Genomic DNA, 26,367 nt, shown 5'->3' with positions numbered 1-26,367 from the left:
ATAAGTGCCATCATAAAACTGTGGTGGAATTTTCTATGATTGAATGCCTGAAGTCAGAAGAATTTGTCTTTATCTGTTTATTCTTGAAATCAAGGAGGAGCAATTCCAAAACAGTATCATAAATGATGTCTGGAGTAGAAGGGCTCTCTAAAGGTGTCATGATCTGAACACTCTTTTATACAGTAATTCCAGACAGTTACATCATTAGTTCAATAGTTCATGTCTATCAAAAGAGGAATTCTTCAATAACAGAAAGTTAAAAAGGGAAATAGGTTGAAGAACTGGATACAGATGCTCAATATTAAAAAAACAGAGCTTGAGACAACTTGTCAGCAAAAACACCCCTGGAGTATGGGCAAAACAACCAGGGTCAAACAGTCAAATTGTTAGACGTTTGTCAGCAAACGGAAACTTAAGCAATACTGTCTAAGGCTAAAAGGTTATGCCATTTTTACAGAAGTTAAAACCTCAGCAATAATTTTTCTAGGCCAAAGAATAGTATAGACATCTTAAAGAATAGTAATTTTCTATTACAATTCCCCCCTTTTGATCAAACCCTTGATCAACATAAAAATTATATAAAACAAAGAAAATACAACTACATGGAATACATCAAATGTGTTACCCTTGTTACAGTTGAAAACACTTCATCATTAACCAGTAGAATAAGCAAAAGCTGTTTTTGCGAGACATAGACGTCTCTGAGTTTTTGAGCAAGCAGAAAAATGTACAGAACAATTTTTTACCATCTACCCGGAAGGGCAGAGAAGACACAGAGGTGTCCAACAAAAATGGAAATAAAAGGACAGTCACCTATTATAATCATATTCCAAATAAAAGTTGGTTGTGATAAACTGATGAGTAGGAGACAAGGGAAAATCAGAGCTATCAGGAGACAAATAAATGTAAGTGTCATCAGAGGATACAGTATGTAATGTAATATCAACATTATCATACGGGCCAAAATGCAAATATCGTAATTCAGAAGGGTAAAATGTCCAAGCACCAAGAGGCAAACGTTCCAACAAATCAGAATGTGACACAATCATGATCAAAAACCAATTAGACTATGACCGAGGCATCATCAGAGTTGGAATCAGAACCAAAATCAGAATCAGATGGACTTGCCCAGGGCCTCCAAAGGTCAGTTGGCAGAGGAGCGAGAGTGGGGTTGCGGTCTGTAGCCACAAGATTGAGGAACTGGGTGTTAACAGATCTGTCAATGGCCTTAACAATCATCAGCCAGAGTCAGCCATCCTAACCAGGGAAAATACAATGTGAATTTCATGGTTGTCCCTAAACTCCCCCCCACGTACAGTACGTCTGTAGTTCTGAAACCTTTTAGTCAAGGCGGGTGGGTATCTAAGAACATAAGCAATGTTGCGAGAATCTTTTACTACTCTTAGATATTGAACAGTCTCAATTCTGGCTAGACATGAGTGTCACAGGACAATCTCCTTCCGTTATGTTGGTCGGGCCATATATCGCCACTCGCTGATCAGTCTGTTCCCTTGGGAGTCTCACCATCTGATATACTGTACGATGAGTGAGATACCACCACAAGAGTGGAGATAGGATCAGAGTGAGGATCAAGGCCAGCCCCATCATGGTACCTAATCTGGAACGGTTGCAGGATGTTCTCATGGTGGTCGGCGGTCCAACGTTGTCCCTCGGAGGTTGCTCGGTGACAACACGTGGGTGTATTCTCTGGAACGTGTATGTGCATTATGTATTTTGCCGGTGCAGTTCAGAGCAGCGTTCTTCGTACACTCTATAACTGTGATGAGTCAGCGCAGCCCTGCCGTGTAAGTGTGTGGCAGGTGTGTGTTTACTCGGGAGGCTCAGGAACCTTTCTGCAGTGATTGGCGTGGATCCAGGTCGCTCTTTCAGCCGTCTTTACAGCAGTGTGTGTAGTTAGCAGGATCTGGAATGGTCCTAACCACCTCTTCGATCTCCAGTTCTTCCTGCGCAGATCTTTCACCACGATCCAGTCACCTGGCTTAAGGTTGTGTAGAGTACCTTCATCTGGCTGGGGCAATGCGTCTTTTACCTATGTAGAAATCTGAGAGGGCACAACCAAGTTTTTACAATACTGTAACATTGCATCCTCACAGAGAGAGGTGGAAGGTAAAGGCCTTCTCTCTGCATTCACCCCCAGTGTAGGAGGTCGCCCAAAAAGGATCTCAAACGGACTGAGATTAGTTCTGGTTCTCTTTCTCATTCTCATGTAGGTCAGTGCAATGGGCAGTGCTTTGGTCCATGAGAGACCAGTGTCCTCGCAGCATTTGGCCAGCTTCATCTTTAAGGTCCCATTCTCCCGCTTGACTGCTCCCCCACTGGCCGGATGGTATGCACAATGACGCCTCATGTTCATACCTAGATATTCTCCGACCTGATTGAGAGCAGAGTTGACAAAATGTGCACCATTGTCGCTACTGACTTTTGCTGGTATACCCCATCTAGGAACAATCTCAGTTAGTAGTGCTTTTGTAACAACATGGCTGGTGGCATGTTTTGCAGGGAAAGCTTCAATCCATTTTGACCATAAGTCTACCATAACCAAACAGTACACTTTTCCCTCAGATGGTGTTAACTCAATAAAATCCATCATGAGGTGTTCAAATGGCTGTGATGGGGGTGGATGTGCGGCCTGTGTAGTGGGTATGCCTCGTCCTACATTGTGGTTTGCACATATCATACATGACTGACAAAATCTCTGTGCATATGCTGTAAATCCCTTTGTGAACCACTGTTGTGTTAGCATACTTATCATCCCCGCTTTTGACGCATGGTCCCGCCCATGTGTCAATTTTGCAAAATGGGGAAAGAAATGTTTGGGAAAGCAGGGAAAGCAACTCCTTCTGTTAGGGTGCAGGCAGATGACTTCCACAGGGCTTTCTCCTGGGGGGTGGCGAATGACTGAAGAGCTGCGAGAGAAGAGGGAACCTCAGAAGAGGGAACCTCAAGAGTTCGAGGCTTGTTCAGAAAAGAGGAAGGAAGTGGTTGAAGCTTGAGCAGCCGCCTTAGCAGCTTTGTCAGCTCTGTCGTTCCCTAAAGACACAGGGTCACATGAATGGGTGTGGGCTTGACATTTACACACAGCAATTTTAGATGGAAGGAGGATTGCATCCAACAGGGCAGCGACTTTAGTGTGGTGAGAGATGGGTTTACCTGAGGAGGTGAGGAACTTTCTGTGTTTCCATAGGGCACCAAAATCGTGAACGACACCAAAGGCATACCGGGAATCGGTATAGATGGTAACAGATTTACCTGCAGCCAGACGACAGGCCTCAGTTAGGGCTATCAACTCAGCTGCCTGGGCTGAGAGGTGGCTGGGAAGAGAGCCTGAAACAAGAGTGTCATGTGCAGAACAAACAGCATATCCAACTTTGTTAACACTCGTAGAGGGGTCGCGAGAGGCGGACCCATCCACAAACAAAATGAAGTCGGGGTTGACTAATGGTGTTTCCTGGAGATCAGGTCTGGGAGTGCAGGCCTCCTGGAGGGTTAGCACACAGTCATGGGGTTCACCATCCACAATTGTGGGTAAAAGGGTAGCAGGGTTAAGAACATTACAACGCTTGATGGTGATGTTAGGCATATTCAACAATGAGGCATTGTAACGTAACCACCTAGCGGCGGACAGATGAGAAGTTTTCTGTTCGAGCAAAATTAATGAAACAGCATGTGGGATGTGGTAGAAAATTCTAGCTGGTCTGTGTAGATATGAATAGTCGAAGATGGCGGTTGCAATTAAATTTATTAAGACTATACAATTTCATATGATTAAACAAAGTACTTTGTGATCAGTCATTAACGAAGGAGGTTCCATCTACACAGATCGTTCGTAAGAGTGATAGCGACCATCACACATGTTCAACCTTATATAAACTTTAGATCAATGGCATTCTGTAAGGTCAATCAATCAATGTAGCAAACTCTGTGATTGGCTAACTCAACTTAGTGACAGCTTAAAACAATACATTTCCACCAAGAGTCCCAAAGTTCTTTGTTGTCACAGCTCTCTCCAGAGCAGTAGATAATAAAGCCACAGGGGTTGACCAATCAAATGGTCAACTGTCCTTTGTGTGACCATCTTCAAACAAGAACTTAATTAACATCACCTATGAAACAGGAGTCAGGGCAGCTTGATCCATTTATCCATCTCACCACAGGTGATAAGAACAATACAACCAAACCCACATTGTCTTTAGACCAACTGTCTCTTCCCCCCAGGTGACAAGAACTCTTTCAGGTCACCCAGACTTCCTGTCTCTTACCAATGAACATAGAAGATTATAGATTTCATACACATACATATATGCATATGACCAAAATTTCTACAACAGGGACAAGAAGGGTTAGAGGTGAATACCCAACTATGTTTCTTGATGCCCTGACTGCTTTCTCTGCAGCAGCCACAGCTCTCAGACAAAGCGGAAGTCCAGCTGCAACTGGGTCAAGTTTAGCAGAGAAGTAAACAACCGGACGTTGCCCGCCCCCATGCTCCTGCAGGAGAACAGAAGTCATGCACCCATTTTTCTCATCCATAGCTTGAATGAACGGCCTAGTTGGATCTGGAAGACCTAGAGTGGGTGAAGACTGTAGGGTTAGTTTCAGTTCACAAAAACTGTCATACGCTTCCGGTGTCCATGTAACTTTGTCATTTGAGGAGAGGCTCTGGCCATGAATCAGTGCACTGAGTGGGGCCTCTAGGATTGCATAATTTTGAATGAACTGTCGACAGTAAGAACAAATTCCAAGAAATGACATGACTTGCTTTTCGTAATTGGCTTTGGGATGTTTTGAATTGCTGCTATTCTCTTGGGTGAGAGAGATTTACCCTCAGCTGTGATCCCATGTCCCAAAAATGTTACAGACTCTTTAACAAACTGGTGTTTTGACAAACTGGCTTTGTGGCCTTCTGAGGCCAAATGTTTAAGCAAGGTGATGGTGTCTTTTCTGCACTGATCAGCAGTTGGCGAGCAGGTCATGAGGTCATCGACATGTCAGCAAAACTGTTCCTGGAGAAAGTTCAAGTGTCTCAAGGCTGGTCTTTATGGCCTTGTTGTAGATGGTAGGACTTTCACAGTAGCCCTGACATAACCTGGTGAAAGTGTAAGCCTTGCCGTCAAAGTTGAATGCAAACCAATACTGGCTGTCCTTATGAACAGGAACACTGAAAAAAGCATTGGCCAAGTCAACAACAGAAAATAATCTTGCTGTGGGTGGGACTTGTGATAGAATGGTGTAAGGATTAGGCACGTGTGGAGCACGTGGCTGCACGGCAGCATTGACAGCTTGCAAGTCCTGAACAAAGCGCCACTCAACAGGAAGGCCCACGTCACTAATCTTTTTAACAGGAAATAAAGGGGATCTGACAGGAGATGACTCACAGGGTACAATAACTCCAGCATTGAGCAGAGACTCAAAAACAGGTCTGATACCGGCAAGAGCTTCAGGTTTAAGTGGGTATTGTTTTCGACAGGGCCGGAAATCAGATTTTGGAGTGATAACCACTGGCTCACAGTTCTTGATCAAACCAACATCATACTTGCCAGTGGCAAGGAACTGAGTCAAGTGCTGGGTCAGGTGATAAATCAGACTGTGTCATTGTCAGAACAGGCAAGTGAACAGACTCCTTTACTATTTGTACGTGACAGACCACAGGCACATCAGCAAGGAAAGACTTCTTGAAACAATTCATAGTAACTGAATAAGAAACGTTGGGGTCTGTTGTACTGACCCAGTCAGAGACCTTCAAGAATTCAGCCAGAAACGGGCCCAAATCTCGCCAAGACATGTCGGAACTCACGACCAAAGAGACATGAGAGGTAGAATCACAAATATCGAAGAAACTCCGCTGATCTTGTTTTAACGACACTTCAGCAACACAACAAAAATCCATATAATACAAATTAACAATCTGCAAACTCTCTGATTTTACAGCCTGAAACCAGCCGGTTTCACAAGCTGTATCTGCTCCAATACTAATGTGAGAAGTACAATGCAAATCATCCGGCATCATAAAATCAACATGAACAGAGGAGACAAGTGACCTGGCTATCTCTAACAGTCTCCCCCCCACTGGAGGGTCTGTTACTTTCCACTGATAGGCATACAGCAGATCTGTCTGACTTGAGAGTGCCATAGTACAAAAAACCTCTGATAATTCAGTAACCTTGATGCCCTCTGGTGTAGACAACAAACAAATACCCAAACGACACATCAAATCCCTACCCATCAGATTAATAGGACATAGATTTGATAACAAAAAAGAATGCTTCAAGGGGTCTCTGTTTGGAATGTTGCAGGGTAAGGGTACAGTAAGATTTTCTTTAACAACCTGACCTGAGGCGCCCACTGAATAAACAAAACGACCAGTAAGCTTGGGCGAACTGGGGAACTCTGTACTTTTAAAGACTGAATTTGTAGCACCTGAATCTACTAAAAATGTAATAGAGCGTACTGCTATCATCATGGTAAACTGAGGAAAACTCTTGTATGCTTCAAATGAATAAGACAAGTAAGTGGGTTGGGGTTCAAATTTTTCTGATAAAATTGAAATACATCTGGATACTAGCTGTCCCTCAGCATTTTCAGCAAGCATTTCTTCATTGCAGCAAGCAAGCAAATCATTATCGCAAATGGAATGTGTAGCAAGCAATTCTTCCTTGCGATGTGCAGGCGTGTGCAATGTACCTTTTTCATGCTGCGTTGAGGCCACTGGTCTGCGCTCAGCTCCTGTCTCCTGCCCTCTTAGTCAATCGGATGAATGAAAGCCGTTCTTCTGGTGGGAGAACTCATTCTTCTCCCCCCTCTTATTAGGACAGTCCCTTGCCCAGTGTCCTTTTTCCCCACACTTGAAACAGGCATCAGGGTCTTTGTGGAAATGCCGACCCTTGTTGTCTCCTTTACTGCGCCCTTGTTCTCCCTTCCTGCCCTTCTTGTTGAAGCCGCCTTTGCCTCCATGTTGCTGGGATGCGGTCTGAAGAAGAGTCAGTGTGGCTTGATGAAGTTCCTTCTCAGCTTTGATGGTCCTCTGTTGTTTCTTGGCCATCAGCTGAGCTTGGTTATGTCGGCTGTGTCGTCGTAGTTCATCCAAGCGGGCTTCCTCATAACAGACACAGGAGAGTTTGACGTCAGCAGCGATCTCTGGTAACAGTCCATTCAGAAAAGCAGAACAGAGATGGGTTTCCCAGGGTGTCATCTGGTTGGTGTTGATGGGTCGAGCAATGCCGCTGTGGGTGGTGAAAACTTCTGTGAGGCGGTGGTCGTCTGTACCTTCATCAGGTCTCTGTTTACATGCTACTATTGCTGACATGTTCAGTCGAGTTGGAAAAGCTGTCTTTATGACAGTAGCGATGTCAGTGACTTTTCTCGCATACTGTGCATTGTCCGCATGTCCATATTCAATGTGAGCACACCTGATGTCATCACCCACAAGGATGTTGGAGATCTTTGCAAAGTCTGTTGCCTTCATTTTTGTCCCTAACAGGCGCCTGAGTTCAGTTAAAGTGGGTCTGAACTCCCTACAGAACACAATCAATGCCTCAGCAAAGGCTTCTCCCGAGGTAGTAACGTCTGGGAGGTGCAGGGTAGGAAATGGGCGTTTCACCATACTTGCCTCAGGGGAATGTCCCTGTACTTACTGTAAGTCGCTCTGGATAAGAGCGTCTACTAAATGTAATAATAAGACATTTTACCTTTGTTCAAGATTATAAATGTGCTTATTTAGGCTTACAGTATGAGCAATTTTCATCAAATGGCAATAATAAGACTATTAAGTAGTAGTCTACAGATTCAAATTGTTGTCTTCGATTTATTTTAACAGAAAACATAAATCAGACCATCATATTCAATGTTATCTTATTTCTCTGTGGTTATTAATTGTTATTATTACATTCATTTTTTTTTACTTTTTTTCAACTGCACACAACTTTCCCCAAATATAGGATTGGTTGTCAACCACAAGATGACAGTTACGAGGATGGGGGGAAAATCATTCACTGACTGCACTCTGTCTAATGTTAGCCAAGCTAGCTAGCAAGCAAGCAAGCCTTTGTGACTAACGCACTATCAGAGCTAGCTAACGTTAGCTTACTAACGTTAAACTAGCTAAAGCGAACTAAATAATTAACAAATTATTATTATTACTAGTTATCACCGTAGGCGATGGCGTGTTGCTTGGTCGCTGGTGACGAAAGGCCACGTATTTCTTAATGTTTTCGCTCAACTAGATTCAGCAGAAGAATTCGCCTGTGCCGGATTGACAACAAATTTTGCAACTCGTTGTCCACAAGTTCGACATGCTTTGCAAAAAATCGTGTCCACCCCAAGACAATCTAGCTTCCATTGTTCGATGGTCACTGCGAGTGAATTTCATCTTTGGAACCTGAGATTGTGACGGAGATTGTGTTTACTGCTTCCTCAGTTCTCCTCACACTCGCAGTCACTCATAGGTCTGATTAAGAAGCGCTCCATTTTTTTTGAACGTTCGGTTCTTTACGCACACGCACATCAGTCAAGGTGAAAATCAAAAGCATTATAGCAACTGGTCCAGGTCACGATGTTTTTGACAAGTTAATTAAATTATCATTATTATTAGAGGAAATTTTGGGGGCATTTTTTGCCCCTCTCCAAGTGATATCAGGGGCAAAATGATATTTCTTAGGGGCAGTTTTGCCCTCGTGTATTTCCAACGCTGGGGAGGTGTGAACTAGCATCCCTAACGTCTGACACAGTCCACGGGCGAAAAACCATGGTGGGGCCGTCATGTCCCGCAACCTCCACCATGGGGTAGCTCTGTACTGGAAAGGCACTTAGTTCATCGTCTGAGTCCGGAGGCAGTGGTGTGTTTTCTGCGCGGCGGTTGACAGGAGTGGTGGAGTTGGCTGCCTGGACAGAAGTTGACTTCCCCTGTCCATACATCTGGCCCGATCGGGTGCGGTTAGTTGGAGAAGAGAGTTCCTCTTTCTGTGACTGAAGAAGGGCCTCTCTCAGCGGTGGGGGTTGTCGTTGGTTTTGTGTGTGGTCTGGTTGTGGAGCTGAAGGAGGGCAGGAGGTCAGGAAATCCAGGTCCGAGAGCAGCCTCGTGGCACTCAACTGTGGGTACAAAGCAGAAGACATGTGCGAGTGCGTGTGCGCCGGCATGTATGGTGGACATTTCCCTATCTCTTCATCCTGACATTTTTCTCGTTCACTTTTCAATACCTTCTGAAGTCTTGATCTCTCCCTACGGTCAGACTCTTTGTTCCACAACTCAAAACATTTCTTGTGTTTTTCAACCATTTCTAAATCTTTCATATTCACTTTCTTTTTTCCCTCTTAAATCACTTTTTGTTCCATCAATTTCTTTTTTAATTGACTCGGCTGGTTTGTACTAAAGGATCCGTTTACAGGAAAACGTTTCTGACCAGACATGCAAACAGTCCAGGCTCTCTTCACCATATCTCTTCCTCATCTGGTCCACTATAGGACCCTCAACAGGTCCAACCTGTTTACTACTTTTCTTTCCCATCGTTACTTCAATGGGCAGTGCACTGATCTTTCAATACAGACGTCTCTGTAAGGTCTGGTTCGTTCTTTACACAACAAGAATAAAGGAATTCTTCCCCGGGAAGAGTCTGGTTCGTATTTTTTCCACAACCAGTAAAGGAAGTGAGGAAAACGCCTATGGTGTCAAGCCTGACTGTTCTGTACTAAATTCCAAATTTAAAAAGTTAAGAATATTTCTCACCATTTAACTTTTGATGATTTTGAAGATGTCATCACAGGCCAAAATTCCAGCGGTGACAATCGGGGGCGCAACGCCCGGTCCTCCCCTCTCTTTGAAAATGTTGAGGTTTTGGAGACCAAACACCTTTGTTTGGGATGATCAGTCCCCGTCCGCGTCGCTCCCGACGATCACTCGTGGAATCTTGTTCGTGACGTCAAGTTTGTGGTGGAATTTTCTATGATTGAATGTCTGAAGTCAGAAGAATTTGTCTTTATCTGTTTATTCTTGAAATCAAGGAGGAGCAATTCCAAAACAGTATCATAAATGATGTCTGGAGTAGAAGGGCTCTCTAAAGGTGTCATGATCTGAACACTTTTATACAGTAATTCCAGACAGTTACATCATTAGTTCAATAGTTCATGTCTATCAAAAGAGGAATTCTTCAATAACAGAAAGTTAAAAGGGGAAATAGGTTGAAGAACTGGATACAGATGCTCAATATTAAAAAAACAGAGCTTGAGACAACAGAAGTAGAACTTGTCAGCAAAAACACCCCTGGAGTATGGGCAAAACAACCAGGGTCAAACAGTCAAATTGTTAGACGTTTGTCAGCAAACGGAAACTTAAGCAATACTGTCTAAGGCTAAAAGGTTATGCCATTTTTACAGAAGTTAAAACCTCAGCAATAATTGTTCTAGGCCAAAGAATAGTATAGACATCTTAAAGAATAGTAATTTTCTATTACAAAACGACTCATACAGATAAGGCCTAGTTTCTTCCTCCTCGATCACTGAAATCATCTGTATCTGAAGAGCTTACATACGTCTTCAGCAAGTCTTCTTTAAACTCACCCAATGAATGGGGAGTATGCTTGCGACTTTTGCGGGAAGTAAAGGTTCCATAGATGTTTGTTTTCAAATTGCAATTTTTGAAAACATAGGTAACAGTTTCTTGCTTTTGCAGATGTCGACCAAGATGTGCAATATACTCTCTTTCATCAGAGATTGTGCTTTCACTGCAGCACTGGCAATAGAAACTGAGTATTTTAGATGTCTCTGTTTGTTGAGTTAAGTGTTTTCTTGACAGATGTGACCTAAGGCTACCCCATGTGTTAAAGGAACAAAAACCATCAAAGTGAGGACAAGGTAATGGTTGACCACCGTGGCTATGACGTAATCTAAAATGTTTCAACAGCTGGACTTTAGTAGAGGTTCAAACGTGCAAATTTTGCAAGACCAACGCATTGTAGGAGATACATATACAGTTAAATCAAAGACTACCAAATTAATGCAAATATCTAGCATTTTCTCCTCAGAACAGCACATGCTGGTCGTCCTGACAGATTTACAAAAACCTATAACTGATTAACGCTAAGGAAATAGCCTCCCCAATGCCGCAAGCGTAGTTAGATAAACAATCAATTCTCTTTCATTAGGATTCCTCCGTAAGGAGGAAACCTATTGTTATTGGTGGTTTTATTATTAGGATTCCTCCGTAAGGAGGAAACCTATTGTTATTGGTGGTTTTATTATTTGTAACATTTCAGGAGAGTGTTCCTTGGTCTTTTGCAAAGGCCATGTGGATCTTGATGGTATTGCATTTCAGATTTTGTTTGCCATGGTAAAAAGTTCTCCAAATCCTGAAACATTGATAGTAAAGGCCAAGAGTAACAACAACACTTTAACAAAAGCCCATGTGGATCTTGTTGGTATTGCATTTCCGATTTTGTATGCAATGGTAAAAAGTTAAAAACATCCTGAAACATTGATAGTATAGGCCAAGAGTAACTACCACACCACAAATGGCCCACCATTACCAATAGGTGTCGCTACAGGCCACGCCCTAAAGCACAAAGCACTTCACTTCTTGTGAAGATTAAAGCGCTTCACTTCTTGGCTTGAAATAAAGGCCCTTGTGGATCTTGATGTTATTGCATTTCAGATTTGGTATCCCATTGGAAATTCTGCAGCATTGATTTTTCTATACAGTTACAATTTGTCAAGAATATACATTTTTCAATGGTTCGCAATGCTTTACACGTAAGCCAGTCAAACAAGTTCATATGAAGACTCTTGAGAATGTTTAGTACACAAATCTGAGAAAAAGTTGACTCTAAGATGAAAGGTCGATTTTTGGTGAATCTTTGAAACATGCATGCTTGGCTAATTTCTAGGGAAATTTACAATGAAATGTGTCCCCTGCTCCTCCCCGCGCATGCTCCAAATTCTCAGACACTCATTCTTCCCTTGACACGCGCGGGCTTGGCAAGACACACACGCAACATATCAGGACTGTGTGGGCTGACCAAGCCCCCACTCATTCCTTGAATATCAGCATAGGCCCTTGAGGACCTTGGTGTCATTGCATTTCCTACTTTGTATGCAATAGTAAAAAGGTCTCCAAATCCTGACACATTGACAGTACAGGCCAAGAGTAACTACCACACTTTACCCAAAGCCCATGTGGATCCTGTTGGTATTGCATTTCCGATTTTATATGCAATGGTAAAAAGTTTTTAAAATCCTGAAACATTAATAGTATAGGCCAAGAGTAACTACCACACCACAAATGGCCCACCATTACCCATAGGTGGCGCTACAGGCCACGCCTTAATGCATAAAGATACAAGGCTTTCTGGAATGGATAAGCTCACCAAGCCCCCTTCCTTCACTTACTGGCTTGAAATAAAGGCCCTTGTGGATCTTGATGGTATTGCATTTCAGATTTGGTATGCCATTGGTAATTCTGCAGCATACATTTTTCTATACAGTTACAATTTGTCAAAAATAAACATTTTTCAATGGTTCGCAGTGTTTGGAGGAATCCGCCATTACTGCTTGCAGTTATATTTTGTAATTCTTGTACCATGGGAGTCAATGGCAGCCCCTAGACCCCATCGACAACTTTTTGTGAAATTTGGCACACTCATTAAGGACAGTTTCTTCTATACCTACACCAAGTTTCATGTCTCCCATTAGACCACTCTAGCGCCACCAATGGGTCAAAGTTGGACTTGTGTTTACACACGCAACTTTTGAACCGTATGACTCATTTTCAAAAATGAGGTACCATTGGATTCCCTGGATCAAGCCGAGTTCAACGCACACCATGGCGTTAATTTCCGGTTATATAGATTTCCCGCCATTTCCGGTTTTATCAAAAACCTTTGAAAGCCTACTCCTCCTACAATTTTTGTCATATCTTCTTCAAAATCACCAGAGATGATCTTCAGACCAAGCCTCACAAAAGTTATCACAGGAATTTTGATCCTCATAACCGTCTGTCCGGTACAGCCAATCAAATTCATCAGAAAAGCCGCAAAACAGGATGTGAAGTCATGTCTCAGCAAATCTTTGAGATATCAACACTAAACTTGGTAGATCGGAGGAAGACACTACAACATGTTACCATGTGCAAAGGCAAATTCATATCTCAAAAAATGATTGATATAAAGCAAATTGAACTTATCGCTAACGCTAAAATTATGCTTTACACATCAGCCATTCAAAAACTGATACTCTGATTCAATCACAAGTTCATATGAAAACTCTTGAGAATGTTCATAACACAAATCTGTGAAAAAGTTGACTGTAAGATGAAAGGTCGATTTTTGGTGAATATTTGAAACATGCTTGCTTGGCTAATTTCTAGGCAAATTTCCAATGAATGTCTCCCTTGCTCCTCCCCGCGCGTGCTCCAAAATCTCACACACACTCAGCCTTCCCTTGACACACGCGCGGCCAAGACGCACACGCAACATTTCAGGAGAGTGTGGGCTGACCAAGCCCCCACTCATTCCTTGGTCTTTAGCAAAGGCCCATGTGGCTCTTGATGGTATTGCATTTCCGATTTTGTATGCAATGGTAAAAAGGTCTCAAATCCTGAAACATTGATAGTGTAGGCCGAGAAACACTTTAACAAAAGCCCATGTGGATCTTGTTGGTATTGCATTTCCGATTTTGTATGCAATGGTAAAAAGTTATAAAAATCCTGAAACATTGATAGTATAGACCAAGAGTAACTACCACACCACAAATGGCCCACCATTACCCATAGGTGGCGCTACAGGCCACGCCAAAAAGCACAAATATACAAGGCTTTCTGGAATGGATAGGCTCACCAAGCCCCCTCCCTTCACTTATTGGCTTGAAAAAAAGGCCCATGTGGCTCTTGATGGTATTGCATTTCCGATTTTGTATGCAATGGTAAAAAGGTCTCAAAATCCTGAAACATAGATAGTATAGGCAAAGAAACACTTTAACAAAAAGCCCATGTGGATCTTGTTGGTATTGCTTTTCCGATTTTGTATACAATGGTAAAAAGTTATAAAAATCCTGAAACATTGATAGTATAGACCAAGAGTAACTACCACACCACAAATGGCCCACTATTACCCATAGGTCTTCCCTTGACACACGCGCGGGCTTGGCAAGACGCACACGCAACATTTCAGGAGAGTGTTCCTTGGTCTTTTGCAAAGGCCATGTGGATCTTGATGGTATTGCATTTCAGATTTTGTTTGCCATGGTAAAAAGTTATCCAAATACTGAAACATTGATAGTAAAGGCCAAGAGTAACAACAACACTTTAACAAAAGCCCATGTGGATCTTGTTGGTATTGCATTTCCGATTTTGTATGCAATGGTAAAAAGTTAAAAACATCCTGAAACATTGATAGTATAGGCCAAGAGTAACTACCACACCACAAATGGCCCACCATTACCAATAGGTGTCGCTACAGGCCACGCCCTAAAGCACAAAGCACTTCACTTCTTGTGAAGATTAAAGCGCTTCACTTCTTGGCTTGAAATAAAGGCCCTTGTGGATGTTGATGTTATTGCATTTCAGATTTGGTATCCCATTGGAAATTCTGCAGCATTGATTTTTCTATACAGTTACAATTTGTCAAGAATATACATTTTTCAATGGTTCGCAATGCTTTACACGTAAGCCAGTCAAACAAGTTCATATGAAGACTCTTGAGAATGTTTAGTACACAAATCTGAGAAAAAGTTGACTCTAAGATGAAAGGTCGATTTTTGGTGAATCTTTGAAACATGCATGCTTGGCTAATTTCTAGGGAAATTTACAATGAAATGTGTCCCCTGCTCCTCCCCGCGCATGCTCCAAATTCTCAGACACTCATTCTTCCCTTGACACGCGCGGGCTTGGCAAGACACACACGCAACATATCAGGACTGTGTGGGCTGACCAAGCCCCCACTCATTCCTTGAATATCAGCATAGGCCCTTGAGGACCTTGGTGTCATTGCATTTCCTACTTTGTATGCAATAGTAAAATGGTCTCCAAATCCTGACACATTGACAGTACAGGCCAAGAGTAACTACCACACTTTACCCAAAGCCCATGTGGATCCTGTTGGTATTGCATTTCCGATTTTATATGCAATGGTAAAAAGTTTTTAAAATCCTGAAACATTAATAGTATAGGCCAAGAGTAACTACCACACCACAAATGGTCCACCATTACCCATAGGTGGCGCTACAGGCCACGCCTTAATGCATAAAGATACAAGGCTTTCTGGAATGGATAAGCTCACCAAGCCCCCTTCCTTCACTTACTGGCTTGAAATAAAGGCCCTTGTGGATCTTGATGGTATTGCATTTCAGATTTGGTATGCCATTGGTAATTCTGCAGCATACATTTTTCTATACAGTTACAATTTGTCAAAAATAAACATTTTTCAATGGTTCGCAGTGTTTGGAGGAATCCGCCATTACTGCTTGCAGTTATATTTTTTTTTGTTATTTAAACCACCTTTACAAAACATTTAACAAAATGTGCAATTCCAAGATGCTGCACTCAATTTGCACTCAGCAAAAAAACATAGCCTGTTAGCCTACCGCAAACAACTGAAATTCGACTACAATTTCGCAACAAAATTGATTTCTAGTAGTTTCTTCCAATATTTATGCTGATATAATTACTAAAAATAACTACGCCACTGGTTTTCAGCTAGCTATTTGATGTCTAGCTAATCCACAGACTTGAATGAATGAATGCAAAAATGACACCCCCTTTTCCCCCAACGGTATTCAGAGCATGTGCTGGTCTACCTTGCAAATTTGCTTAAAGTTAAATATATTAAGGCTAAAATACCAAGAAGCACACTATTTGGCTATAACATTATTAGCTAAAGGAGTAAATAGCTCGCCAACATAATTCGAAATAATGCAAAGTACTTTAATCATACAATTACAGTCTCGTTAACTCAACATGCTGGTCTGTTGGCTATATTTGAGAAGCTAGGCTAGCTAACGTTAGGCTAGCTAATTGACACAATAGTAAATATGTCTAATTCAACACTCAGCTCACATTCAAAATAACAGAGTAGGCTACGTTATAATCACCATCGAAAGAAATAAAGCTGTTTAGAGACGTTTTTTGTATTTCTTGTAGGCTAATTGTAATAACACTCACCTCACACTCACTTACCCAAACGTGGTCTTGTCTGCCTCAATCTGTTTGAACCAGACCACGTTCCGATCACATTCCGTGACATGCAGATGCGCAGGAGAAATTCAAGCGGAAAATAAATCGTTGTAAATAAAATATTAAAGGCCATATGGCAGGTTGATTTTTCCAACGAATTTGCGCTATTTGGTTGTTGGTAATAAACATTTAAACTGTTATCCATTGTATTTCATGTTGTTGGGTGTCACAAAACGTAATATAATACAAAAAAGTTGCAACTTTTTGCAATGATTCTTCTTTCCCCCACAATGCATTGCATGACGTCACGTTGGGGAGACAACGGACAAATGTCTGCTTTTAAGGCCATTGAAATCCATTGGAAATAAACACTACTAGGCTAGTACCAGAGAATGTCTAATATGGGCTCTGCTAGTACCATCAAAACTTGGGACATCTCGGAAATGTGTTTACAACGTCGGGGAAAATATTTAATTAGCTATTATATTGGGGGGATTTTACAGGTGGGACTGGCAAGTAAAAAAAATAGCTAGCCCATAGCTAGCATGATGTCTTCTGCTGTACTACTATTACTACTAGAGGTAACTAAGTGGATTTTTTTGTAGGGCAAGTGGAAGAGAAATGTACTTGGCCCACTGGACAAGTTAAAACTCAAAAAAAAAAAAAAGCTATGTTACTTGCACTGGCCAACTTGCAAAGACTGAGGATAGCCTACCGAAGTTGAGTTAGCCAATGTCGTTAGCGATGCTAGCTAACGTTAGTTTGCTAGCAGTGGCAGTATATAACATTTCACTGGTTCTTGCAGCTGTTTGTTTAGCAAGTCACAGTGTTTACAAGCCCTGATAGTGTAACTGAGACAACGCAGTAGATACGACTTTCTTGGATGTGCTAGGCTGGATACTGTTGCACAGTAAGTAGTTCTACAATGGTAGTATCGTATCTTGCCTTGTAGTGGCAGCAATGCATCATACATTTAAGAAATTCAAGACTTGCATGTACAGTAAGTAATGTCACATTAATAATGTATTTAAACTCAAGCTAGTGTGGTGTGTCACTGTCTTCAATGCCACAGGCTTTTCTGTCAAAAGAAACGTTTTCATTTCCAGCACATTCAGTGAAGTTTGGCTAGCAACAGCAGCTAGGCTAGCTTGCTCGACTGAGACCGACAGAAATTGTCGCTTTTGGCTTATTTACTGATAATGATCGCTTCCAGCAAACTTCTTTTGAATTTGCCATTTCCCCCTAAATAAATGTCCAGCTTATTTACGTGTTTGCGGGCATATTTTCAGTTAGTAGTTGGTACACTGTTTGAATCGCGATTCCATCTGAAAAATACTGCCGGTGACAATGTTGTTAGAAAAGCTTGTATGTATGTATCAAAGGGGGTTCGGCTTGTTTCATAATAAACTGACCCATTTGCAACCGACGCAAGCAAGCACACAATACAATTTCCCCAGAAATGATACCCTCTCTCCTCTTTAGCGATGCTATAGACATTGATTCTAACATTTCACTGGGTCTTGCAGCTGTTTGATTGACTGAAATTATTATAAAATGTTATGTTTTAGCCATTTGCGTACTTTAGCAAGTCACAGTATTTCAGAGCACATATTATGTAACTGAGAAGACGCAGTAAATAATTCCTCTTTCAAGTAAGCCCCCGTTCAAGTGGGCATCAAATTAGCTGCACGGTCTGTAGCTAGAGATATTGGGACGAAGATGCAATACAGTACGTAACAGAACGTGTTTATTCGGCAGAAATTGTGTAAATGTTTAATGTAACAAATACGATTTTTAAACACCTCAATTGTTATCATTTGTAGGCTATATTATTACAGCTCATCTTCGTTGGTCAAAGGCACAATCTTTACCCGGACGTGACCTGTGCATGAAAAAGTGGAACTTATGTAGGCTACTTAGTGTAGTGCCTCAAAAAGTTAATGTCAGGCCCTGAATGATCACTAGATATAAAGAAAACGTTGACTTCCACTCGGTGCTATTCACTGACAGTCAAAATAAATTGTATATGTGCACTGCTGTTCATAGACGAGCTCCAGGTGTCGTTGCTGCGTTGCTAAATGATAGCAACTCACCGGGAGACTTTATCAACTCGCCACTCATTCTCCTTGGTACAATGAGCAATCCATTTAATTGGCTTTGACGGCCATAAGGTCGACTTGGTTCAAAATTATACGGCTGCGGGCCATCATATACATAAGTCGTTCTTGCCACCTCTTCTTCATCCCGGTAGATCGCCATAGTTCTAGTACTAGTACTAGACTGAGGCTACGCTCCTCCACGACTCCCCAACGTGACGTCATTGCCGAATTGCGCTAAAATGCTAATGCTAACACAAAAAACGTCAAAAAATTGTCTTAAACACCATTTTGAGACACCATTTTGAGATTTCTTGAATAATATACATATCTTGAGTGTTTTATGTACCCATTAATCAACAGTGGTGGTTAACCTGCCATATGGACTTTAAGTTACCAGAACTTAAATTTAACTTTTTATTACTGAATAGAAGATTTTAAGTTTGGCTCACTCAAGATTCTATGGCAAACCAAAAGTTTGAAATTATGTGTCACCGGGGCTAAAAAAAATACAATTAAAATCTAAAAGTCTAACAAAATCATCAAACTTGATTTTTTATCAAACAAAAATTTATATTTTTGAGTACTGGCTAAAGGTCCTGTGAATCAATTTTTAGAGTGTATGATCTCTCTGCCGAGAGAAAGTTATATTTAAAAAGACAGCAGTGGGATTAGGCTAACAATGGTGTGTTGCTTTGCTATTGGATAGATGTGACCAGCTAATCTGAACATCTGATATCACGATTGACAGAAAGGAATTTATGACTGAGCATGCGTGAGAGGATTGAAAAGCAGGATAGTTTGGGAAATATACAGGCCTTAGCATGCAAAAGTATGGTCTTCCTGACTGAACTTTCGCCAGAGCTTTCTTTCTAGTACTCTATCTGATTCTTGTTATTCTTGTCTCACAGCCACTCTGGGAACCCTGGACTTCAGCCTGCTGTACGATCAAGAGAACAACGCCCTACACTGCACCATCAACAAAGCAAAGGTAAGGCAGAGCTTTCAGAGTTGGACCAAGGCACTGGTGTTAGTTGACCAGGGAGTGGTGTAAGGAATGAAACAACCCGCATATGCACAGGTCAGTGTAGGAGGGAAAAAGTGTGGGAAGAGGGCAACAAAAGGTACTCCAACAACAAGAGAAAGTAAATAAAAAATGGGAATGTTTGGAATGGGGAAAATAAAAATAGCAAGGACAATTGACAGGGAAGACAACTGGGTACAAACACGATGGGGGTGGCAATTTACGGGGAACTGAAAAAGGGTAACGTGGGTGGTGCCAAATCAATGAAACACTTGAAGATTCTGCCGAAGGCAAAAGCCAGGGGTGGAAGTAACAAATTACAAATATAGCTGCAAGCAGCGATGCGGTAGCTTGACGTTGTCATACTCATAATTCTAGTCTGAAAACTCTGTTGGGCTGTGACTATGGGGAGTGTTTCAACCAAAAACGTAAAACAAATGCCTCTACGCTCAATTGAATAGACCTACAACCAATCAGAGCAACGTAATATGTTGTTTGTTGAAAACAAATTCAACCCAAGGGCTCATTCGTGACATTGTTGATTACGTTACTGTTGATCATCTGTCCATCATCGTATAAAGCCCGCCCTGGCAATTTCATTGGTCCGCCCAGATCCTGGTTTTATGTAGTTGTTCCCAATACGAGACCCTCCAGACCCAACTTCCCGACCAAATCTTTTTGTGGGCGGACAACAAGAGAGCAAAACTACTTAATGTTTGGCCAACAACATTAGGCTGAATGTGAATTTAAACTCATGAGCACAAGGTTACAAGTCAGTCTTCTAGCCTCTCTGCTACACACCAAATGCTGAGATTTTATGAAAAGCAAGAGCTGAGTATTAGCTTTTTGCTAGGATATTGAAACTCTACTTGAGTTGATCTCTTTCCAGAATCGCAGTCAATGCACAACTAACAATAGTCATGTGGGCAACTGGGCTAGGGCAGAGCTCATATTCAGCTCCATGTGAGAATTAGCCTGTGTCAGTACAGCCAGGGGCGGACGTACCCATTAGGCAAAGTATGCAACTGCCTAGGGCCCCCAGCTGCCAGGGGGCCCCTTGAAAGACTCCATAAAAATACTATATGATCAATAATAACTATAAGAATAATACAAATCAATTAAAAATCTAAACCTTCCACAAAAGTATCAACAAAGTACTAACAGAGCAGGGGCCGAACGCAGCCTGCTTTGACTGGGGGGGCAGTGAACATTTCTGGGGGGGCATCATGATTACGGAAGGGGGTCGTCTAATTTGTTAAATGTAAAACCCTATGTAATATATAACCCTAACCTTAACCATTATGTTATCATTTTTTAGTCTGCTTAACGATCCGAGTGTTAATCAGACGTTATATACATTCGGGGCTTAACCCAAACCCATGACATCAAGGGTGTAGGTTTGCATATGGTCCATAGGGACAAGTCACAACCAAAGTTTGGGAAAGACACAATTGTCCCCACCAATATTTAGTTAATTTTCAAAAATATATATTTTGCACAATATATTTGCAAAACTCATTCGAATTATTATCTATACTATGTTCGTCGCTCAGAAAAGTGAAACATACATTTTCAAGTTAACCAATACGCCCTCGAGCCTGCGAGACAAGATTATGTAATTTCATTGGCTGAAGTGGCAGAGTCAGAAACACTTTGTGAAACGTGACTTGCAGAAAGACAGATGGCATAAAGCCTCATATTTGTATTTCGTTTGGTCTCAGCATTAAAATTTTGAACCTTTGTGATTTGTAGATAGGAAAAACTCACCCAAAAAGAAGAGAGATATCAAAGGTTTTTTCACCACCCAGAGAGTATGTAGCTATCAAAGGTAGTTGTCAGTTGTAAAACTACCTACACAGTGCAAACCTGCTAGCCTAACATCGCCACCCATTCTACGATGTAAACATGTTTTTTAAGTTGTTAGTGTAGTAGAGCATGCAACTTTTGCCTGTATTAAATCTATCCCTAGCGTCTGCAATCTTTCGACCAGTGTGTTAGCAGCAGCTGGTCTTGTTGAAGCTAGAAGGATAAAGTCAACCTACCCACATAATTGGGATGCCCAAATGTATGCATCATATAATTAATTAATACATTATTTAATTGCAGAGAAGTCTAGTACAGATGATGTAGGCCTAGTACAGCTCCATAAAACCTGAACCAATTACGTACATATAAAAAAAGTAATTTCTGAACAAACAAATGCATTGCATGTACTTTTCATGAGGTCATTTTGTTAATTAAGGCATTATTTTAAAAACTTTCAGGAAACTCAGAAATCCAGTGCAGATATAGTGCAGGCTGAGGAAGCAGCAGCTGGACCATCAGGGCTTCAGGTGAGGTCTTACTCATGGCATTTCGTTAAGAATTTCCATGCCTTAACAATGAAATTGAAGGACATTGGCGGAATCTGACCTTATGTCAGCACTTTTTGATTGTGAATTATGTGATGTTGAATTAAAAAAATCAAAACCTGAACCTATTACCTATATTATTACCTATAATATTCTAAATAGTTTTCAAAATAAAAACATATACTACTCATATAAGGTCTACCTAATAATGTTCAACCTAATATCAATAATTTTTTTTATATGGGGGGGGGGGGGGGGGGGTGCCAGGCAGTGTCCCTAACAAAGCTGAGACCAAGCCTACGCTCTTGCATGACATATCCTGAGTTTGATGTGATGCTGGATAGGATCCTCCACAGTGCGAGCGCGCGCGAAATCTTTGGGCATTCATTTGAGCGCAAAATAGTTTTATGAGCATTTTTTTTTTGATGTAAAATAAACCGCCGCAGTTTTCCAATTGGCAAAAACCTTGTCTAGTGAAGGTGATGTCTATCATTTCTGGCTCCAAATTCTCGACAGGAGAAGCAGAAACATGCATGTAGCTTGGCTGAGTACTCTAACCAAGTTTGAGAGCGATGCCTACGAAGCTAAAAGACTCCGTCTTTAAAGGTGACATGACATGCTGTTTTTGGATGCTTTTATATAGGCCTTAGTTGTCCCCTAATACTGTATCTGAAGTCTCTTTCCCGAAATTCAGCCATGGTGCAGAATTATAGCCACTACAAGTAGTCCCACAATCAGCTTTCCTCAGAACACGCTGTTTCTGTTTCTGTAGCTTTAAATGCTAATGAGGAGGAGCGGGGCGGCAACATGCGCTAATGTTTACAGGATGTATCGCAATGGCTCGTTGCCCCCGTTGCTGTAAAATGCCTCGAATTTAGCCATTCTCATCTGATCATTCTGGTTTGCAGAGGTGCACACTCAGTCATTTCAATGTGGAGAAAGGTGGATATCGCGAGCCATAACACCAACAGCAGAACGGTTATCCAAATAACAAAGAAGTGTACAACACTTGCGTTAAAGCGTTTGTATTCACACACACACCTGATGCCATTTATCTTTACGTTAGCAACAGTAACTCAGCTGTTAGCTGCAGAGCTAATGTTACAGCCACATTCTAAGGGTAGCAAGCTAGGTAACCATATACAGTAAAGCAACAAAATGATATGGCGTTAGTTAACTTACTTGTCCAAGGTTTGTAGCTTGACCAAGGAGATTTAGTAATGATCCAGAATTTAATTTCAGCAAGGCCAGCTTTGAGTTGGCTCAAGTTGAGGAAATGTTTGGGGCAGACATACAACACTTTGGGAAGTTGTGTCGGCGCATTTCCAGCGAAAATACAATTAAGATACGGGTTGTGCAGAGGCTTGGATGAAGGAACAGAAAAAAAGATGTGTGCTTGCATTTGTATATCCAAGCACAGAGCAACTGTTATGCTTTGTTTGTTTGCTCGCCATGATGTCTCTCCAGGAAAAACCGATATCGATGATCTGGTCGGGCAAAGCAGAGAGAGGGGAGGTAACCTTCCCCCTATCTACGTCACTAGGGGGAGATTTTCAAATAGCGCAATTGAGCCTTCATTTTGTCAAAGGCGGAGAAGAACACGCAGGGCTTGGTTTACACTTATCGAAAATTCTAGCCACTGGGGGACCAAAGGCAGGCTAGGGGAAGTCATATTAATGTTAATGTCATGTCACCTTTAACCAAATCAAATTTATTTGTATAGCCCTTTTTACACACAAGCATGTCACAGAGGGTTTCACATACGCCCATAGAACTGCCCCTCAACCAACCTAAACCCTCAAGAAAGACAAGGAAAAACTTCCAGAAAAACTCCCAACAGGAGAAAAAATTGAAGAAACCTTGGGAGGAGCAATTCAGAGAGGGATCCCTTCCTCCAGAGACGGTTAGTGAGAGAGGAGCAGAACACAGGCTAAACATAGTCATACAGTGTCACCAGTCTCCATGACGGCCAACAGCAAGTTTCCCGGTCCTGTCCTACATCTATAAAGTTCAACAATGGATTTTGGTGTTTCAAAACCCATTGTTGAACTTTATAGATGTAGGACAGGACCGGGAAACTTGCTGTTGGCCGTCATGGAGACTGGTTTCCGTTTGACGACCAGGTCCAGCGTTGTCATACCGACGACCAGGCAGGTGCTGACAGCCATGGGGGTCCAATTTTCGTCAATTTTTTTTAAAGATGCAATTTCCTGCATTCTGGTGCATTTACCACAACTATTACTACCATAGTTGTTATACATATACTGAGGGGCTGGACATTTATTTATTTACATGGATATTTTGAAAACTAAACTTCCCAATAAGCAATGGGACATCTTCAACTACCTGTCATCTTTCAGCACTTACCTCAGCAACAGAGCTGTCTCTACTGCCCCTGCATGCTGCCCCTGCCTCTGACTCACTCTCAACCACCTAGGCTATATTAGGAGACATGGAGATGCATTGAGCATTCTTTCATATTGATAATTGACATAAGCTTAATGTAGATTGTTCATAAGAAGATTTCTGAGATGTAAATCATGTTATCAGCGTATCAAATTCACAAATGGTATAGGTTTAGAAGGCTAATAATTATGTAGGCTACATAAAAAATGTGCATCTCCCTAAAGCATGACTGGACAGTTCAGAAATTGTCAAATGTGTGTTCAAACCTGTAGTCTTTTCCACAGATCACATCCTTAGGATGTAAGCTTTCAGAAAATACATGGGTTAGGTGGTTGAATCCGTTTCCCTAAATGGCACAGCCCAAGAAGTATCAGCCATATACTGTATTTACCAATACCAAATTTATTATGCAGGGCCAGTATACTAATATGGAAAGAAGGATGTGTCTCCTGTCTCATTAGCTAACATCCTGAGGGTATAAGCTTTCAGAGGATATATGGTTTTAAGGGTTGAATCAGTTTTGCCTTCATGTTACAGACTAACACGTATTAATGAAATGCTACGAATTGCCAAAATTACAAGTTGAGCAACTTTTTTAAATTTGGGAGACGATTCTGAAATAAAGGTTTTTTCTATCTTCTTTTTTTTCCAGTCGTTAGAAAAACTAGCATGTTAGCTAAGGTTACCTCCAGATTAGCTCACGGTTGTTATGGCAATGAAACCACACAAGCAATTTATTTTGTAGCTACTTGGAAAAAACATCCTTGTCATCTCTTTCTGCCTGAAACAGACGCCTAAGTCTGAACACGGCCAAAAGCACAACATATTTCAGACCCAGATTAAGAAATCAACAAATGCTGTTCCACTTGTAATGGGTAAATAAAGTATGCTATTGCCTAGTGCTCGATGTAGGTAAAAAGTAGTATGTGAGTAAGAGTATGGGAGTTGAATCTACGGGCGTGATGCCGTTTGTCTAGAAAATGTGGAGTGGAATTGTATTCTCCCTACTGATAAAGTGGAATTGATTTGATTGCGAAGCGATGTCCCAGATAGCAAGACGACATTGAATCAATATTGATTTTCCATCTAAATCATCAGAATGGTTGAGATTGAAATCTCAATGCTAAATAGAAAAGTTGAATCACTATTGCAATATCGATGAAACACAGGATACATTGGAACAACATTGATTTATAGTTGTCCTGATTAATTGATTAAACATCGATTTGTAGTTGACCGGGAACAATGATTGAAAAGTCATTGAATTATAGTTGACCGGGAAATATGATCGAAAGGTCATTGAGTTATAGTTGACCGGGAAATATGATCGAAAAGTAATTGAGTTATAGTTGACCGGGAAATATGATTGAAAAGTCATTGAGCTATAGTTGACCGGGAGACCATTGTTTGGTAAATCAACGTCAGATGAACTTATCCTTCTCATTTGTGGATCCACATCAGGTAAGCAGAATATTGATCTAATGTGAAATTGTACCAAATGTAATATTTGCAGACGTTTATCGTTTATTTACATTGTCTATATTAAATTCAGTCATAGTCAAGTTTCCATCAATATTGTATTTATTGAATGTGTATAGCCAATTTACCAACTCTGTACTGGTACTGTAGCTAGCTAGTGCTAATGGCTAGAGCTATTTCTAGTCCCTCGTCAGAAATGTGGATATAAAAAAAAACTGTGTGACAAAACGTTGTACTTTAATAGGTAGATACATACCAAGCTCAAAACATTCCGGCTTAAAAATCCAATGGTTATGTCGGGAATCGTCATTTTCTCAATTTGGTAGAGCTAGCCTAGACTGTGTTAACGTATAGAGCTAGGCTAGTCTACCGGTGTGATCGACAGCCCAGCCATTTTCAATAGAGAAATGTCAAGTTTGACGCTGCACAATACAATTATGAAAAACTACACGTTGTTAATTTGAAAAAAGGGTTTAGATATATCAATGTAGGAGGCTACTTTTCTTAGTTGCTGTGGCAAATCTTTAACAAATGAACGTAAGAAACGCTCGTAACTGTAATGGGGTGGAACGTTGGAAAGTTTGACTGCAGACTTGATTACACAGAGAACATTCATCAGCATAAAAAATCACAACTGAAAGTTATAACTTTGTGTTTGTTTGTATGTTTTCTGTTTTAGATGCCCTAACTCAGCAAATGGGGACAGGAATCTCAGAGTTTGCATTTGCCCAGGCCACACAAAAATGACTTCGCTAGGCCCCAGACAGTGGGGCTGGACGCCCAACAGAGCAGGAGTGAAAGTTTTTAGTTTTTTTTACAAATTAACATTTTTACTAACAA

The 26,367-nt window shown here is 41.3% G+C and overlaps 2 protein-coding genes across 5 annotated transcripts in view; one reads left to right on the top strand and one right to left on the bottom strand.

Moving 5' to 3' along the window:
• Positions 1-26,367, top strand: part of doc2b (double C2-like domains, beta) — a 303,902-nt gene that overhangs the window by 56,514 nt on the left and 221,021 nt on the right. For both annotated transcript variants that reach the window (XM_084698130.1, XM_084698129.1), the window contains exon 2: positions 19,179-19,258. In XM_084698130.1, the coding sequence (XP_084554256.1) occupies positions 19,179-19,258 (80 nt within the window). The remainder of the gene's footprint in view (positions 1-19,178; positions 19,259-26,367) is intronic.
• LOC146288746 (uncharacterized) lies at positions 71-17,066 on the bottom strand. 3 transcript variants are annotated; one of them, XR_014755160.1, is made up of 3 exons: positions 16,160-17,066; positions 6,703-9,967; positions 71-4,586 (listed from the first exon to the last, which is right to left on the bottom strand). XR_014755160.1 is itself a non-coding variant. In XM_084698131.1 (2 exons), the coding sequence occupies exon 2, from the start codon at positions 7,619-7,621 to the stop codon at positions 6,764-6,766; it is 858 nt and encodes a 285-aa protein (XP_084554257.1). In that variant the 5' UTR covers positions 7,622-9,967; positions 16,160-17,066; the 3' UTR covers positions 71-6,763. The 3 variants fall into 3 exon arrangements, 2 of the variants coding, with proteins under 2 accessions (XP_084554257.1, XP_084554258.1); XM_084698131.1 differs by having other exon boundaries at positions 71-9,967; XM_084698132.1 differs by having other exon boundaries at positions 71-9,967; positions 16,175-17,066.

This window comes from Hypomesus nipponensis, chromosome 5 (genome assembly GCF_054491055.1).
Source record: "Hypomesus nipponensis isolate SF chromosome 5, ASM5449105v1, whole genome shotgun sequence".
NCBI lineage: Eukaryota > Metazoa > Chordata > Actinopteri > Osmeriformes > Osmeridae > Hypomesus > Hypomesus nipponensis.
Note: the sequence above shows the minus strand (reverse complement) of the source record. Positions and strands in the feature narration are given on the sequence as shown.

Excerpts from the sequence above, each read along its gene's own strand:
- LOC146288746 (XM_084698131.1), bottom strand. The coding sequence starts at position 7,621 with ATGGTGAAACGCCCATTTCCTACCCTGCACCTCCCAGACGTTACTACC.